Source organism: Dysidea avara, chromosome 9, assembly GCF_963678975.1.
Source record: "Dysidea avara chromosome 9, odDysAvar1.4, whole genome shotgun sequence".
NCBI lineage: Eukaryota > Metazoa > Porifera > Demospongiae > Dictyoceratida > Dysideidae > Dysidea > Dysidea avara.
The window spans coordinates 17,894,605-17,912,400 of record NC_089280.1 but is presented as its reverse complement, the minus strand read 5'-3'; the positions used below and the strand labels follow the sequence as shown (position 1 = coordinate 17,912,400).

The window sequence follows — 17,796 nt, the reverse complement described above, 5'->3', positions numbered from 1 at the left end:
ATTATGTGTGGGTTGAAAACAAAACGGCCATCAGGGAGCCCCAGCATAGCACATTAATGGTATATCATACACTTGAATGTGGAGTTAGTTTTCCTATTTTTATATTTGGCATTCAATATGTACAAACTTCTCAACTGAATCAGTAAATTGCACTATAAGTTATCTTTTGCACGTATGAAATTTGCAATGAGTAGTCTTCTCTGTGGGCCTAACATTAATAGTCATCTCCAAACTGCACTGTGTGCATGAGCTATATACACTGTAGCTTAAAATAAAAATTGTGTATTACGTAGTCCAAATGCCTGTTGGTGCATTGACTACAGCGCGGTTGTGAACATGCATCTTAAACATTGGTATCAACTGCCACTAACTGGTTTAAGAAGGCTATTCAAATTACACACATGCAAAATTACAGTGCCATTTGCTAATTCATTTGACAAGTCTGTACATATTGAATACAAAATATAATAAGAAAACTACGTAAGTGTATTTTGCTCCATATTCAAGTGTGTTATATATATATATATATATACACTGTGAATGTACTATATTGGGGCTACTTGATGGCCATTTTGTTTTCAGCCCACACATAATTAGGTTTGGTGGTCACCCTTTCTAGTGTTGATAAGTGCACCATAACTAACTTGTATACCAAAAATGGTGCTTTTATCCACCCTGTAACAAAAATTTTGCTAAGCTACCCTACTATATTGAGTTTAAGGCCAAACAGTAGACTCCTTAGTTAGCAATGGAGCTATGTAAAATGATGGAATATAGTCAAAAAAATAACTAGCAAGCTGGGCTGGGAACTACAACAGTATATGTGTCTTGGCTTGCTTGTTGGACATGATGAATGCAACAAGCTGTACCATCCCTCCAGCCCCATTGTTCTGTAGCTAACAGACTACCCAAAATAGGTCTTACCATGAGTAGTGATGACATCCAATACCTTCACCCCACTCTTACTATGACTAACATAGCTGTGAGACACACTTCAGGAAGAGGTGCAAAGGCCAGCAACTTGTAGAGAATGCTACTTATCTCATGCACGGAGGACAAACAAGAATTATGACTCTCTCCTTAGGAAATGGCACAGCTAGTATTCTTAAACAACTTTTGATCCCTTCTCTGGAGCTGTAGTAAGTCCTTGCACACCTCTATAAGAAGGCTACTGATAATGCAGCACAGTTAATGCCTTCTGATATGCACTCTTAATTGTTGGTGCATGATTAAGTGGATATTGGCTACTTATTGAACTAATTAGGGTTATGTTAAAGATATCCATGTGCAGTCTGCTAGTCAATAATAAATAGTGGTCAATAGATTATTGATGGGTTGCACTATACATGTAAGTTTGTTTGTATGTCTCTCTGTCCACACCCACACTTATGCAGCAAAGAAGCTTATGGTAAAAGCAGACAGTGTGAGCACTCTATAGACCCTATATCAAACTTAACTTTAATTTGAGCATAGCTATATATACTTCATGTTAGTTTGAATTAGTCTTGTGCCTGTGTGGGAGCAACACATGAGAATAGTTTGAAATCGATTTTTTAGTATGGTGTGAATTCAAGTTGAAAGGGGCATATCCCTCCCTTAAGCATACTAGAATGAAGAACAGGCTCAAAAGCTTTTCCAAGAGAAGTTTCTAAAGAATTATCATACACAACTATATCAGTTAAGAAAATCTAAACCAAAACAGCCAAGCTGTAAAAAAAAGAGTGCAGCCCCCAAGGTGAAAAAAGATGTGAAATCCAAGGTGGCGGCCAAGAAATGGCTGTGATGGTAGGTTAATGGCAAAAATTTTAATTACGACAATTCAGGTGAATTTGTGTTGCCTTCTCCATTAGGATTCGGTACCAAATTCACCTGAATTGTCGTAATTAAAATTTTTGCCATTAACCTACCATCACAGCCATTTCTTGGCCGCCACCTTGGATTTCACATCTTTTTTCACCTTGGGGGCCGCACTCTTTTTTTACAGCTTGGCTGTTTTGGTTTAGATATCACTTCTTTTTGTATTGCAAGTCACAAAGCTGGCCATATGGCTTTGATACTGCTTCCTTTTAACTTGTAAGGAATTGTGGAAGAAAGGAAGTAATTGTATGTATAATAGCTTTTGTCTGATGAAATATTTGTATATTTATCATTGAATGATGATTATCACATACTGTAGTTAATAAGGTGACTTCTTACATAACTGAACTGTAGCTGAAACTCTCGTTGTTTGTAGCTGAGCTCTTTTCAGGGTGATTTGTTTCTAGCTGAACTCTCTACAGGATGATTTGTTTCTAGCTGAACTCTCTACAGGGTAATTTGTTGGCAGCTGAACTCTCTACATGGTGATTTCTTTGTAGCTGAACTCTCTACAAGATGACTTGTTTAAGCTGAACTCTCTGTAGGGTAGCTGAATTCTCTACAGGGTGATTTGTTTGCAACTGAACTCTCTACAAGATGATTTGTTTCTAGCTGATCTCTCTATAGTGTAACTTGATTGTAGCTGAACTCTCTACAGGATGGTTTCTTTGTAGCTGATCTCTCTACAGGGTGACTTGTTTCTAGCTGATCTCTCTACAGGGTGACTTGTTTCTAGCTGATCTCTCTACACGTTAACTTGTTTCTAGCTGAACTCTCTATAGGGATTTCTGTTTGTGATTGAACTCTTTACAGGATGGTTTCTTTGTAGCTGATCTCTCTACAGGGTGACTTGTTTCTAGCTGATCTCTCTACACGGTGACTTGTTTCTAGTTGAACTCTCTAGAGGGTTATTTGTTTGTAATTGAACTCTCTACAAGATGGTTTCTTTGTAGCTGATCTCTCTACAGGGTGACTTGTTTCCAGCTGATCTCTCTACAGGGTGACTTGTTTCTAGCTGATCACTGGATGACTTGTTTCTAACTGATCTCTCTACACGGTAACTTGTTTCTAGCTGAACTCTCTATAGGGATTTCTGTTTGCGATTGAACTCTCTACAGGATGGTTTCTTTGTAGCTGATCTCTTTACAGGGTGACTTGTTTCTAGCTGATCTCTCTACAGGATGAATTGTTTCTAGCTGATCTCTGGATGACTTGTTTATAGCTGATCTCTCTACACGGTGACTTGTTTCTAGCTGCATGAACTTTCTATAGGGTTTTCTGTTTGCAATTGAACTCTCTACAGGATGGTTTCTTTGTAGCTGATCTCTCTACAAGGTGACTTGTTTCTAGCTGATCTCTCTACAGGGTGACTTGTTTCTAGCTGATCTCTGGATGATTTGTTTCTAGCTGATCTCTGGATGACTTGTTTCTAGCTGAACTCTCCATAGGGTTATCTGTTTGTAATTGAACTCTCTACAGGATGATTTCCTTGTAGCTGCTCTCTCTACGGGATGACTTGTTTCTAGCTGATCTCTCTACAGGGTGAGCTTGTTCTGGCTGAACTCTCTACAGATGATTTGTTTGCAGCTGAACTCTCTACATGGTGGTTTCTTTGTAGCTGAACTCTCTACAAGGTGATTTCTTCTAGCTGATCTCTCTACAGAGTGATCTGTTCGTAGCTGAACTTTCTACAGGGTGATTTGTTTGCAGTTGAACTCTTTATATGATGGTTTCTTTGTAGCTGAGCTCTGTACAAGGTAACTTCTTCTAGCTGATCTCTCTATAGGGTGACTTGTTTGTAGCTGAACTATCTGCAGGGTGATTTGTTTGTAGTTGAACTCTCCACAAGGTGATCCTTCTAGCTAATCTATCTACAGGATGACTTTTTCTAGCTGAACTCTCTACAGGGTGATCTGCTCATAGCTGCACTCTCTACAGGGTGATATGTTTGCAGCTGAACTCTCTACATGGTGGTTTCTTTGTAACTAAACTCTCTATAAGATGATGTCTTGTAGCTGATCTCTCTACTGCATGACTAATTGTTTCTAGCTAATCTCTCTATAGAGTTATAACTTTCTCTATGAAGTTATAACATGTTTGTATAGCTGAACTCTTTACAGAGTGGTTTTTTTGATTGGTTGCTGAACTCTCCAGCTACACGGTAACTTGTTTGTACTACAGAGTGACTTGTTTGTAGCTGAACTCTCTACAGAGTGACTTACTTGTGGCTGAACATTGCATAAAGTAACTTGTTTGTAGCTGATCTAGATGAACTCTCTACTGGGTAGCTTTTTTGTAGCTGAACCTTTTACGCAATGACTTGTTTGTAGCTGAATTCTCGAAAGAGTGACTTTTTGTCTCTACAAAGTGACTTTAATTTATAGCTGAATTCTCTTCAGTGTGACTTATACTATCAATGTTCTGAATTTCTACAGTAACATATTTGTAGCTGAACTCTCTACAGGGTGACTTGCTAGTAGCTAAATTGTCTATAAGATTAACTGTTTGTAGCTGAACTCCCTACAGAATAACTTGCAATGTCAAATAATTCTATAATGGAATAAGTTATAAACGTAGCTGAATGCTCTATTAGGGTGACTGTTCTATTAGAGTATCTCGATCTCGCATATGCTACACGTAGTTGGCTTTGAAATCATAACTCAGTCGTTTGTACTCCGATTCTTCTGTACTACTGCAAGGACTTTCTCTGATAACTATTCCAGCTACACACCGATTTTCAGGTCACTGCTCTAAGCGGTTTGCCTGGTAGGCGTGAAAACTAATAGTTTTTTTATTCATAAAATTCGATCGCGTAATTGTGACACAGGTTGGGTTTTGTGTCATATCTCGATGGCCTTTAACTGGATTCCTTTCAAACTACAAAACGGCACTCCTACGATAGTTACTCCATCTACATAGCGATTTTCAGTTCATTCCTTCACGCGGTTTACCCTGTGGGCGTGACAGACCTTCGACCTTATTTTACGCAAATAATCGGTCATAACTCCGTGAATGTTCATCGGATTCCTACCAAACTTGGTACTGAGATTCGCCTTGATGGCCCTTTAAGTGTGCCAAATGTCAGCCCGATTGGAGCACGCATTCGTGTTTTATGGCGGATTTTGCAAAGTGTGCGAAAAGAAAAAGTAGAAGAAAAAAAAAGGAAGAAAAAAACCCCAAACTTTGGCCGCTCGTATCTCGGAAATGGCTGGAGCGATTTTCTTCAAATTAGGAATGTGGACTCCCTACCTAGCCAGCACTTCTGTAGCAACTTTGGTTTCAATCAGATAAGGAATCACGGAGCTACAAAAGTGTGAAAATCACGTTTACTTTCTTCCTGTAAATATACTCACTGTGTGGCACGCCGGCTTCTTGAGCCGCACCACACACTACCGTGTGTCTTGATGGTAGTTTTGGACATTGTTTATGGTTTAAAGCAGTTACATAAGCTTCATCAGTAGCAATAAACGTGGTTTAAAATGTTCAAATAAATGCTGTGTACATTAAACGAAGCAATTGGCTAAATTAAATAAACCATTTATATTAACAAGTACACAAAAAATTGAAATTTTCAACTAGAGTAGGGACCATTGCACATCAATAAAAAGTACTGAAACAAGCTGGAGTAGTGCATGACATTAAATCACAGTAAAACAATAAGAAGTGTTATATCCCTATATGCTCAAGATACCATAAGAAGAGCACAGTAGGGATATAACACTTTTTATTGTTTTACTATGATTTAATATCATGCACTACTCCAACTTGTTTCAGTACTATTTATCGATGTGCTATGGTCCCTACTCTAGTTGAAAATTCGTGTACTTATTTGTTAACCTTTTTTGCAAAATAATTGAACCCATGCATACTGCCATCAAAAGTAAGAAACAGTGCTGCATGCCCCAGCTACCAAGTATCATCTGAAAAGTGAAGTATTCATTACGCTTCATTGTCAGCTATGTTCAACCCATTACACAGCATTATGAATCAAGAACTGTTCAAAAAGCACCTCTGCAATCAAAGTAGTCACTATGAACATAGATGTACGACTCCTAATAGGGATTGGAAACGGCATCACGTGCCAGAAATAGGCTTGTTTCGAATGTTACGGGTGGTTTCTGTAATTTGTTTTGTACCGTATACTAGTTTAATTGTCCCCTAATGAAGTTTTAAAGGTTTTGCAAGAGTGATTTAGAACCTAAGAGCGAAGTGTGCTACCATCCTACTAGCTTTGTTCCATAGCTTTGGCATTAGATTAAAGCTTGAAATACAAACGGTTACGCTAGACAGCAGCTGTGTAGAGTTACACGATGGTACAACAACAAGTTGTAACCAAGGAAATACGCAGCATTTAAACTAGAGGTGTGGCTTACAAACCATACTGTTCAATTCTAATGGCCAAAGGGGTTCTAAAAAGCCACGTATCGTTGATACCAGAAGATGTACACAGCTGTTACAGGAACAGAAATGTACCTTGGTGTAGAAACAATACCGAAATGGCACGATATAACGAGTTTCTTCTATGGGAAAGGCCAGTTAGTAACTTCCACCAAAGCAACTTGTATCACTCAACCTTAGAGAACTTTCATATTCTACTAAACTTAAACTGATAGTCTACAGTAAGAGAAATATTAGTCTTTTCATGCTCTTCAAAGTGGTAACAAGCGAAATGTGCCTCATATCTAACCAGTGACATCAATTGTACAGGTAGTATACTGGGCGCGTGACACTGTTTCCAATCCCTATTAAGAGTCGTATATCTATGCTATGAAAAATACGGACAATTTCCGTTACGAAGCCAGGAAAGCCATCACGTGATACTGCCAAATCGACACCTTTCACTGTCAGCCAAGATGAATTGGACACAAAGGAGGACACTGGTAAGTCCATGAAGAATGCATTGTACGTACTGCGGTATGCCAAAAGGCACCTCTTGGGCCAAAGCAATGTCGAACAGTGAAAAAATCAAGCCCGTAGCCTTAGCCATTATCAATTTACGCTTGTCTGAAGGCATCAGTCAGGCAGTCAGTCAGCCAGTAGAAAATTCCATTTAATTTTTTTTAAATTCCGTAGCAACTTGTTAAAAGTGTTTTGGGTCAATCTGAAAGCTTGTTTGGGCTTAGTTTTACCTAACCAATACTGCCTCATCATTGTCATGGTAAATTGAGGCTGATGTTTCATGGGCCACACCTACACCTTTGTGGTCCCTACTATACAGTACTATCGTACTGTATGATTAAATCTGTTATTAGCTACGGTAGCTTCGTATATCAGACCCCATTACAGAAATTATTATTTAACAGTGAAGTAGGATCCAAGTGATAAAAACTAGTCAACAAGAGATACTATGGTATTACATACAACATTGCGGGAAAATCCTTACGTTGGAATGTCATAACAATTACTTTGCTCAGTGTCAAAGTAGGGATTTTCCCACAGGGCTTTGTCGTAATACCATCATCCATATATCTTGTTTCACTGGTTTTAATCACTTGGATCCCTACTTCATTTTAAATTTAATTACACTCGTTTGTTTAGTTGTGTAGTTTTTTGTTATAATAGCAATAAGCTATGATCATAGACAATTTATAAGGTATACATTATACTATAATATGCACGTGTTACTATTCTATTAGAAAATTGAGCATGGCTGTTGTAGTAGAGTGGCTGCTTTATTAGAGTATCTCAAGTGGGCCTTGGACGACCAGCCTACACAATATATTTCTAAGGGTATGCCTCCTTTTCACTATGCTATCAGTAAGAGGTGTGGTTGAATGATCGATTGCAATATGTGCAGCTAGATATTTAAGGGGTGTGTTGCAGTGCTCAATATTGGTGCTGCTAGATCATGGTTGATCTTATTGTGCAGCTATAGGGATAGTATCTACTAGCTAGTATTACCTCTTACATCAGTGTGAATGCTTTAAATGATTTTGTGGAATCTAAATACAGAAAGTGTCAATACAGAAAATTAACACCTCAGTATGGATCATTGAATGAAGATGATGACCAGTATGATTGAAGATAAAAGGAATGGCAAGGCACAGAAAGCAGACAATTGTTAGGATCCCAAAGGGCACATACCACTAATGAGTTTGTTATTGTGATGGTCATACAATGTGTAACTTAGCATCTAGCTTTTGTACCTGCAATCAAGCAGGCAGGCAGAGTATAAAATTCGAGTTTGGACATTTTTAAAAATTCAGTATTCATTTTATTGTTTTTAACACTATATCTGGCATTAGTAATACTAAGACACTTCCATAAAAGTACTTTTCATCATGTAAGATGTTTCTATAATGATTTTTTTATGGATGGCATTTTAGGGAGAGTGTGTCATTTTGGGAGGGGGTCTCTACTATATAGTCCTACTGTACTTGCACAGACACCTGGTTTATATAAGTACAATTTGTAATATATTATACTTGTTTTCCTCCATTAGGAGACACTGTCTTTGGTAGAAGCTTTGCAGACTCAACAGTATCATCTGAAATGGACCAAATGTGCTGATATTCCAAAACGAATGTATGATCCCTCTGTAGCAATAGATGGTAACAACGTCTACGTCACTGCAGGAAGTGCACCTGAGTATGGAACTAAGAACAATGTGTACCGCTACGACACTTCCACAGACCAATGGCATACCCTTCCTCTATCTGGCCATAGGGGTGGGGTTCTTTGCGTAGTGGATAAAAAGTTGTCCATTTTTGGTGGAAGTAATCCAGTCTCTAAACAAAGGCTTAACAAGGTGTCTACCTATAATGGAAACACAAGAAGTTGGACCAGCTTTTACCCTAGTATGATATACATAAGGTACCAACCAGGTGTGGTTGCCTATAGTGATCATGTGATTGCTATGGGAGGAAGTGGTGAAGCTCCAGGTGAATATCTCGACACCGTTGAGGTGATGAATTGGTGGAATAGATCTCCATGGATGGAAGTCACTACTCGCCTGCCTGTTCCAATGTGGGACATAAAACCCACAGTTGCAGATGAAAATCTATTAATTTTGGGTTATGGCTCTGCTACAGGTCAATATATGACATCTTATAAAATCCCTGTCTCTAACTATATATCAAAATCAGATGATCTTACACAATCATCTGTTCAATGGAAACAGCTGTTCCCAGCTCCATATTATTTTTCTGCAACTGTCCCATGCTCCCACCCTCCTATGATTATTGGTGGTAGTGATGCTAGCGGAACCATTCCTACCGCTGATATCAGGTTCTATGATGCTTCAAAAAGGGCATGGTTGCAAGTTGATTTACTTACTAGTCCAAGAATCGCTGCCGGTGTAGCAACCATTGATAACCACACTATTATCGTCATTGGAGGGAACACTAAAGGAGGAAGTGTTGAAGGTGCCACTACATCTTCTCTTGGTTTAGTGGAGATAGGACGTCTTGTACCTAAGTAACTAACTTAAGCTATACTGAATACTATTGCACGCACGTTTTTGTGGCTTAACGTTTAATTACATCCCTGTAAAAACATTGATTCTGTCCATGTCATATGATGTCATGTTAGTATTCCCTAGTACATTAGTAGTAATCTACAATATTATTACTGTTTATATAGATGTTAATGGTAATGCAGATAATGCTGCAAAGCTGTTAATATGTGGTAACATACTGGTAATAGGGTAGTACTATATTGGTAATTTATATTTGGCATTATCTGAAAGTCCTTGGGCAAGTCCTGACAAGAAAAAGAGACAGATTCTGTGTGGATTATAGAGCTTTGAACTCAGTAAATGTGATCTATTTCCACTTCCAAAAATAAATAACCTGGTATATAGACCAACTTCTAGGAAGTCTGAATACCTCAGTACACTCTACAGTCAGGATACTTGAAATAAAGGTTAGTGATGATAGCCAAAAATACAGCTTTTGCTACTCACAATAGATAAGTGACTGCAGATTTGCGAAAAGGGGTCTTCCACACACATCCAATTCCATTAACTTAAGAGACCATAACTTGGTGGTATTGAAGTATCTGAAATTCTTTCCATTAATTTTGCTTACCTATGTTGGTGCTCACTTCTGACCAAATTTCAAGTCAATAGCCTTTTCCAATCTGAAATTACAAATCGTCAAAGTTGGTATATTGGATGTGTGTGGAAGACCCCTTTTTGCAAATTCGGTCACTCAGTGTAACCAAATGTTACAGTCATATTTCAGCTATGGATGATACAAGCTTTGGCTAGATTGTGGGGATTTTATCCACACTGAAATTGTGTTTGCATACATGAATATTTTCAGAGACTCTACAAGACCACATTGAACACTTTAAAGCTTTTTCACTGACAAAGAATAACTCAATTAATTGTTATTGCTGGTACACTGTATGTGTATTCTCTACCATATATGCATATTCTGTACCACATGCATATATGTTAAGTGATTACATGCCCTTGGGATTTCAATTCCAGATTAGTACAAAGCATAACCCTAAATCTTTGTGTGATTGCTTGATAGTGATAAGTACCATATAATAATCGAAATGAATTATGTGACAATTGCAATTATCTTTTTACAAAGTCATGCAATTGCTTGATATTAGCAAGAGTTCATAATATTTGTATTGTGGAGAGTGTCTAACTTGAATGCATTCACCAAACACCCTGCGTAAAGTAACAGCTCAGCCTTATTTCAGAACAAAGGCTTTTCCTTCATCAACACCAATCAACAGTTTTCTATCCCCCAGTGAAGGTGTTGATTTGATAAAAGGTGAACTTTGGTGAACTTTACACAGGGTGTTTGTACAGGCCATACTGAGAGACACTCTCCCCCATACAAATATTATGAACTCTTGATATTAGTGAACAGTACAATTCTACCACATTATAGCTATTATACATCATAATAAATATACATATAATGTCTTCTACAAATTAAGGTTTAATACTGTAATTCATTTTGTAATTATATAATTTAGAATTCTTGGTATCTAGTCACTTGTGTTCATTAGATCTAATCAAAAACAGCCAAGCTGTGAAATTCAAGGTGGCGGCCAAGAAATGGCTGTGATGGTAGGTTAATGGTAAAAATTTTAATAACAATTCAGGTGAATTTGTGTCGGCACCAAATTCACCTGAATTATTGTTATTAAAATTTTTACCATTAACCTACCATCACAGCCATTTCTTGGCCACCACCTTGGATTTCACATCTTTTTTCACCATGGCCTTTTAGGGGCCGCACCTTTTTTACAGCTTGGCTGTTTTTGATTAGATATCACTTCTTTTTGTATTTATATACCTCTTGCCGGCTTTGGGACTTTTTAAACCTATCCTTTTTCTTTACCACAGGAAGAATAAAAAGATAAAGCAGATTTTTAATACTTCATGCCTAATCCATGTCTTAATGGTGGAAACTGTGTAAATATCACTGATGGCTACATGTGTGATTGTGTAGCAGGATTTACCGGTGTTAACTGTACTACAGATATTGATGATTGTGATCTTGATCCTTATGATAATAATGGAACTTGTATTGATGAAGTTAATGGCTACACGTGCAATTGTAGAGTAGGGTTTACTGCATCAGCAATTTTTAGCTCAGATTTGATTGTTGCTAATATCAAGAGACAGCAAAGATGATATACATCTCAATGCATTGGTAATTTTCTTGATTCTTAATTCTTGTATATTGTTGCTAATACCAAGAGACAGCAAAGATGATATACATCTCAATGCATTGACAAATTTCTTGATTCCTAATTCTTGTATATTACAATTGTTCAAAAGCAAATGTTGGAGAGATGGATTGTTTTTGATAGCAGATGCAATTGTAACAGCAGCTTCATCAGCTATTTCATTGCAAGAAATATCGAAGTGCTTTAACATTGATAGCTTCATTACACTTGAAGTAATCTTCATAAGGCGAAGTCCAGATAACTTACAATTTGATAGATTCAAATGTTGTAACATATTATTGCTCTCAATAACATCTGATATATCATCTGCCAAGCATTGACCATTCGCAGTGCTGCTTAGATCTATATGCCTTAAACAACCAAATAGTTTTAGGGGTGGCACAATTTTGCTAAATGACTGTAGTTCAAACACACAATGACTCAATAATAAATGTGTTATGATTTTGTTGCTATGAAATACTTTATCCAGTTCAATGGCAGCCATTTTGACTATAAAACTGTAACTAACATCAAAATAAGACAAACACATTTTATTTTGTAAGGCTTTGAAAACTGCAACAAGGCTAGCAGCATCAATGAGATATGTTGAAATGCCTCAGTTTTACATTTGCTCTAATTACTTGCACTAAAGTGTCTGCATTTACAATTGTATTCCCACTGATCTTTAGGTGACAGTATTTGATTCAATATTGACATACTAGACTGTAGTATGCTTATCTGATAAACCCTTTCAAAATTTGCAGAAATCCAGACTCTGATAAGTAGCAATATGATAAATCAATGTATTCTAATTGTGAGTGATCAACAATTGATGCTATGATACCTTCTGTAGAAGGTGTGATGATGTTTGAGCTCAAATTCAGGCATTTCAATGCAGATTTTTGTCTAGCAGCTGAAAGTATAATTGAACTTGTATCTGGTCTTAAGCAGTTGTGAAGGTGCAACTGACTTATTGCATGATTACTATAAATAACATCTCCAATCTTTCTGGCTGCCTGTTGTGTGATGCAGTTGTTGCCGAGTACACTAAAGAATTGATTTTTACCAATGCATCAGCTATTGCTACAACCGCATGATCTCGTAAACTGCAATCATTTAAATTTAAATGTTCCAACATGTTATTGCTGATAACTGAAGCTATTTCACCAGCAGATATAGTGTCTATTGTATTAAAACTCATATCCAAATACTATACAACATTGGAATACCTTGACATATCAAATTGTAGTTTAGAAGAAACTAGACTGTTATCTTTACTTGCTTCAGTTCAAAATACTATTTTCTTGCAACATTTATGCTTAAATTCAACTAAGGTTACTACACAATTGGCAGAGGCAGTAGCAGAAATTCTTTGCAATAGTTATAAATATATGAATTATCTCAGTTAGCAAAAATGTGAATTTTCAGCATCTCAAATAAAAATTATTGCTAAAGCGCTTGAAAAAGTGTCAAGTCTTGCTGAACTCATTAAATGGTGATTTGTTTGTGCTGATCTCTCTACAGGGTGATTTGTTTGTAGCTGAACTCTCTGCAAGGTGATTTTCTTGCAATTGAATTCCCTATATTGTGTCTAGTTTCTAGGTGATCTCTCTACAGGGTGATTTGTTTGTAGCTGAACTCTCTACACGGTGATTTGTTTCTAGCTGATATCTCTACAGGATGGTTTCTTTGTCACTGAACTCTCAACAAGGTGAGTTGTTTCTAGCTGATCTCTGGTTTCTTTGTCACTGAACTCTCTACAAGGTGACATGTTTCTAGCTGATCTCTCTACAAGGTGACTTCCTCTAGCTGATCTTTCTACAGGTTGATTTGTTTGTAGCTGAACTCTCTACAGGGTGATTTGTTTGCACTCTACAGGGCGATATAGCTGATCTCTCTACAGGATGGTTTCTTTGTCACTGAACTCTCTACAAGGTGACTTGTTTCTAGCTGATCTCTCTACAAGGTGACTTCCTCTAGCTGATCTTTCGACAATGAGAGTGACTTGTATCTAGCTGAACTATCTACAGGATGATCTGTTTGTAGTTGAAATCTCTACAGGGTGACTTGTTTCTAGCTGATCTCTGTATAGGGTAACTTGTTTCAAGCTGAACTCTCTACAGAGTGGGTTCTTTGTAGCTGAACTCTCTACAAGGTGCATGACTTCTTCTAGCTGATCTCTCTTTAGGGTGACCTGATCTCTCTGTAGGGTGACTTTTATCTAGCTGAACTCTCTACAGGGTGATTTGTTTGTAGTTGAACACTCTACAGGGTAATTTATTTGCAGCTGTACTCTATGCAGGGCGATTTGTTTGTAGCTGAACTCTCTACAGGATGGTTTCTTTGTAGCTGAATTCTCTACAAGGTGACTTGCTTCTAGCTGATCTCTCTAGACTGTGACTTCTTCTAGCTGATCTCTCTACAGGGTGATTTGTTTGTAGCTGTAATCTCTTGTTTCAAACTGAAGGGTAACTTGTTTGTAGCTGAACTCTCTACAGGATAGTTTCTTTGTAGCTGAACTCTCTACAGAGTGATTTTTTTGTAGCTGAACTCTATATAGGGTGATTTGTTTGTACCTGAACTTTCTACAGGGTGATTTGTATATAGCTGAACATTCTGCAGGGTGATTTGTTTGTAGTTGATCTCTCTACAGGGTTTCCAGCTGAGATCTCTACAGGGTGACTTCTTCTAACTGAGCTCTCTCTTGTATCTAGCTGATCTCTCTACAGAGTAACTTGTTTGTATAGTTGAACTCTTTACAGGGTGGCTTTGTGGTTGCTGAACTCTCTACACGGTGACTTGTTTGTAGCAAACTCCTCTACAGAGTGACTTGTTTGTAGTTGAATTCTCTTCAGAGTGACTTACTTGTAGCTGAACATTGTATAAACTATAAAGTGACTTGTCTGTAGCCGAACTCTCTACAGGGTTACTTGTTTGCAGCTGATCTCTATAGAGCCACTTGTTTGTATAGATGAACTCTCTACAGGGTAGTTTCTTTGTAGCTGAACTCTCTACACAGTGACTTGTTTATAGCTGAACTCTCTTCAGTGTGACTTGTAATGTTCTGAATCACTACAGCAATATATTTGTAGCTGAACTCTCTATAGGGTGACTTGCTTCTTGCTGAACTGTCTATAAGATTAACTGTTTGCAGCTGAACTCCCTACAGAATAACTTGCAATGTAATAGAATTCTATAATGGAGTAAATAAATTAGCTGAATGCTCTATTAGGGTGACTGTTCTATTAGAGTATCTCGATCTCGCATTTGCTACACAGAGTTGGCTTTCGAATCATAACTCAGTGGTTTGTACTCCGATTCTTCTGTACTACTGCAAGGACTTTCTATGAAGATTATTCCAACTATACACCGATTTTCAGCTCATTGCTCTAAGCGGTTTTCCTATAGTACGCGTAAAAACTAATACTTTTTTATTCATAAAAATCGATCGCGTAATTGTGACACATTTGTGTCATATCTCCATGGTCTTTATCTCGATTCGTTTCAAACCACCAAAAGGCACTCCTACGATGGTTACTTCATCTACATAGCAATTTTCAACTCATTCCATGAAGCGGTTTACCCTGTAGGCGTGACAACAAATCGATCTTGTTTTACGTGAATAATCAGTCATAACTCCTGAACCATTCATCGGATTTGCACCAAATTTAATGCTAGGATTCGCCTTTGGACTCCCTTTCTGTGAGCCAAATTTCAAGGCGATCGGAGTACGTGTTTGCGTGTTATAGCAATTTTTGCAAGTGTGCGAAAACACGAAGAAAAAAAATCGAAACTCTGGCAGCTCGTATCTCGGAAATGGCTGGAGCAATTTCCTTCAGGCCACACCGAGTCAAACCTTAGTTTCTGGTCACCCGCCCGCATGGTAAACCTGGAACCCTAGTTTATGAGGACTATTATTAATATTACAGGTGCTTAAGTGCATGTGACCCAGCAAGACACTTATTTTTTACTGTAAAAGATCGAGATACTCTAATAGAGCAGTCAGGGATTCCAATAGAGCAATCACACTACTCTTAACTCTAATATTAGGTATATATGCCACACTAATAAAATGTTTCTAACTATAGCTAGTTTTGTCCTTGATTATATAGCTGTTCAGATTATAACTGTTACTAATGCTTCTGTAACCAAAGTAATTTCAGTAGCATTAACTACTAGCCCATGCATGCAGATGGGCCATAGCTTTAACTTTATAATTCAAATGTAGTCCTCTAATGATTAGTCTAGTACCTTCAAATTCCTTATCACTGAACACTGCAGGGGTATGGAAAGCCGGCAACATTCGGTGAGCTTAAACTTAAACTTTTCCATAACTAAAATTAGATTGACAAGTAGAAACCCTTATAGTTTAAACATTCCCAGATGATCACTAAAAAGCACTAGTCTGGAGCACTCAATGACTCAAAACTTTGACAGTTACTTTTCTCAAGGTTACTGAATAGAAGGCTGGAAACACATAGCTAGTGGGCTACGACTTCACATCTGAATGAAGAATTTCTGATGTGAAAATAGAAGTTAAATTTCATTTTGGATCATGATCATTTGAACAACTTAGCTATATAAGTCATAGTAATATTTTCCTGACATAGCTAATGAGACATTTATTTCACTTGGAAAGCATAAGTAGCTACATGAGCAAAACATTTCCTATAGTATATTCTAAATAAATAAATAAATAAATATACTTAAATGCTATACATCAGTGTATAGCTAGCCATGATCCATCAACAACTTTCCTAGTGCATTTTTTGCCGAAGCACAACTACTTATGTTGTTGGTTAAGTTTGACTAAAAACAAAATCAACATGAATTTGCTAAATTGAGCAAATAATAATACCATACAGTATATTGTCACAGTAGAGTCTATAGTCCTGAAGTCCTGATCATCCGCCCGCCCGCATCCATTTGAAGGCTTGGGAGTGACCAGAAACTAAGGTATGACTTGGAGTGGCCTCAACTTTGGACTGTAGACACCCCTGGCTGGCGGGCAACTCTGTAGCAAATGTGGTTCCAATCGGATAAGGGATCACCGAGATACAAAGGTGTTAAAATGACGTTTTCTTTATTCCTGTCAATATACTCACGGTGTGGCGCGCCGGCTTCTTGGGCCGCACGACATATCGTGTGTCTTGATATACTTCCTGGTAGTGGGTTGTTTAGCCCACTACTGTCTATCCCAGTCATGTTCTTGGTAAATGGGGAATAATGAGCAACTTATTGGTAGTTAAGGTGCTGTACTAGGCTTGTTAGAAGTTGTGCTTGATAATGTGCCAGAACTTTTGTGTAATCCATCAGAATCCAAAAGTGCCAGAATCTACTTTTGCAGCTGCACTCAGCTGATGTTTGCAGGTTTCACCACTGGTTGAGTGTGGCACTTGGATAGTACCTGAGTGATCTACAAAATGAGTTAGACCTCAGACTAGGGTATTTTCCTTATACAGGAAGCAACCTGTACAGGTTTGAACCTTTAGACTAATGAGAGCACAGGTCTAGACTGGAAGATAAAGTCATCAGTAGTGTCTGAGAATTTTCTGTATTCAATAGAGTTTTAATGTAAAGATTGTGACTTTCTGCAGTTTGTACAGTGTTGGAAGTAACGCGTTACGTAATATTATTACTTTTGTGATAACTAAGTAAGGCCAGGCCGACAGTTTATCGTCCGGGATATTTGAAAAAGTCATGCGGGCGGGAGGTCATATTTCATAATTTTTTTAACATGGAAAAACATTTAAAAAGTAGCTTCACACAGTTGCTAGCTACTTTAACAATGATTGCAGAGCTTATTTGATTACGTCACTGTTAATACTTAGCTATTCGTTTATGCAATCTCTCTTTAGAAATCCATTTATTGAAGGTACTAACGAGTCCAGGCTGGGAATAATCGTCACGTTTGTTGCCACACCATGTTTTAATGTTCAAAAACGAGTTCAGAAGCGTAAGCAATGATTATCACGTGAGAAATAATGAATTATGAAATTATTGCTCTATTCCTAAAAACCCATGCGGGCGGTGACGATAAACTGTGAATTAATTTGGCCTGGCCTAATATAACGAAATATGCTATAAAAACAGGTAATAACATTATAACTCAAGTTACTTTACTTACAAATGTAACGCGTTACCTAAGTAATATAGTTACTGTAACGAATCTAATATTACTACTAGTAACGAAGTTACTAATCTCGTTAGTCATCCACTGAGTAACGCCTAGCCACAACCAAGTAATGAAGCCTACTTATTCACCAGCTTCTTACTTTTGCACATTGTCCAACAACGCAA

General features: G+C 37.6%; 1 protein-coding gene across 1 annotated transcript in view; it reads left to right on the top strand.

Annotated features, from left to right (window-relative positions):
- LOC136267434 (uncharacterized) overlaps positions 1–9,418 on the top strand; it is a 44,242-nt gene extending 34,824 nt beyond the window's left edge. Inside the window, exon 4 of the mRNA XM_066062587.1 lies at positions 8,300–9,418. Coding sequence (XP_065918659.1) covers positions 8,300–9,277 — 978 coding nt within the window. The 3' untranslated portion in view covers positions 9,278–9,418. The remainder of the gene's footprint in view (positions 1–8,299) is intronic.
- The last annotated feature ends 8,378 nt before the right edge of the window (positions 9,419–17,796 follow it).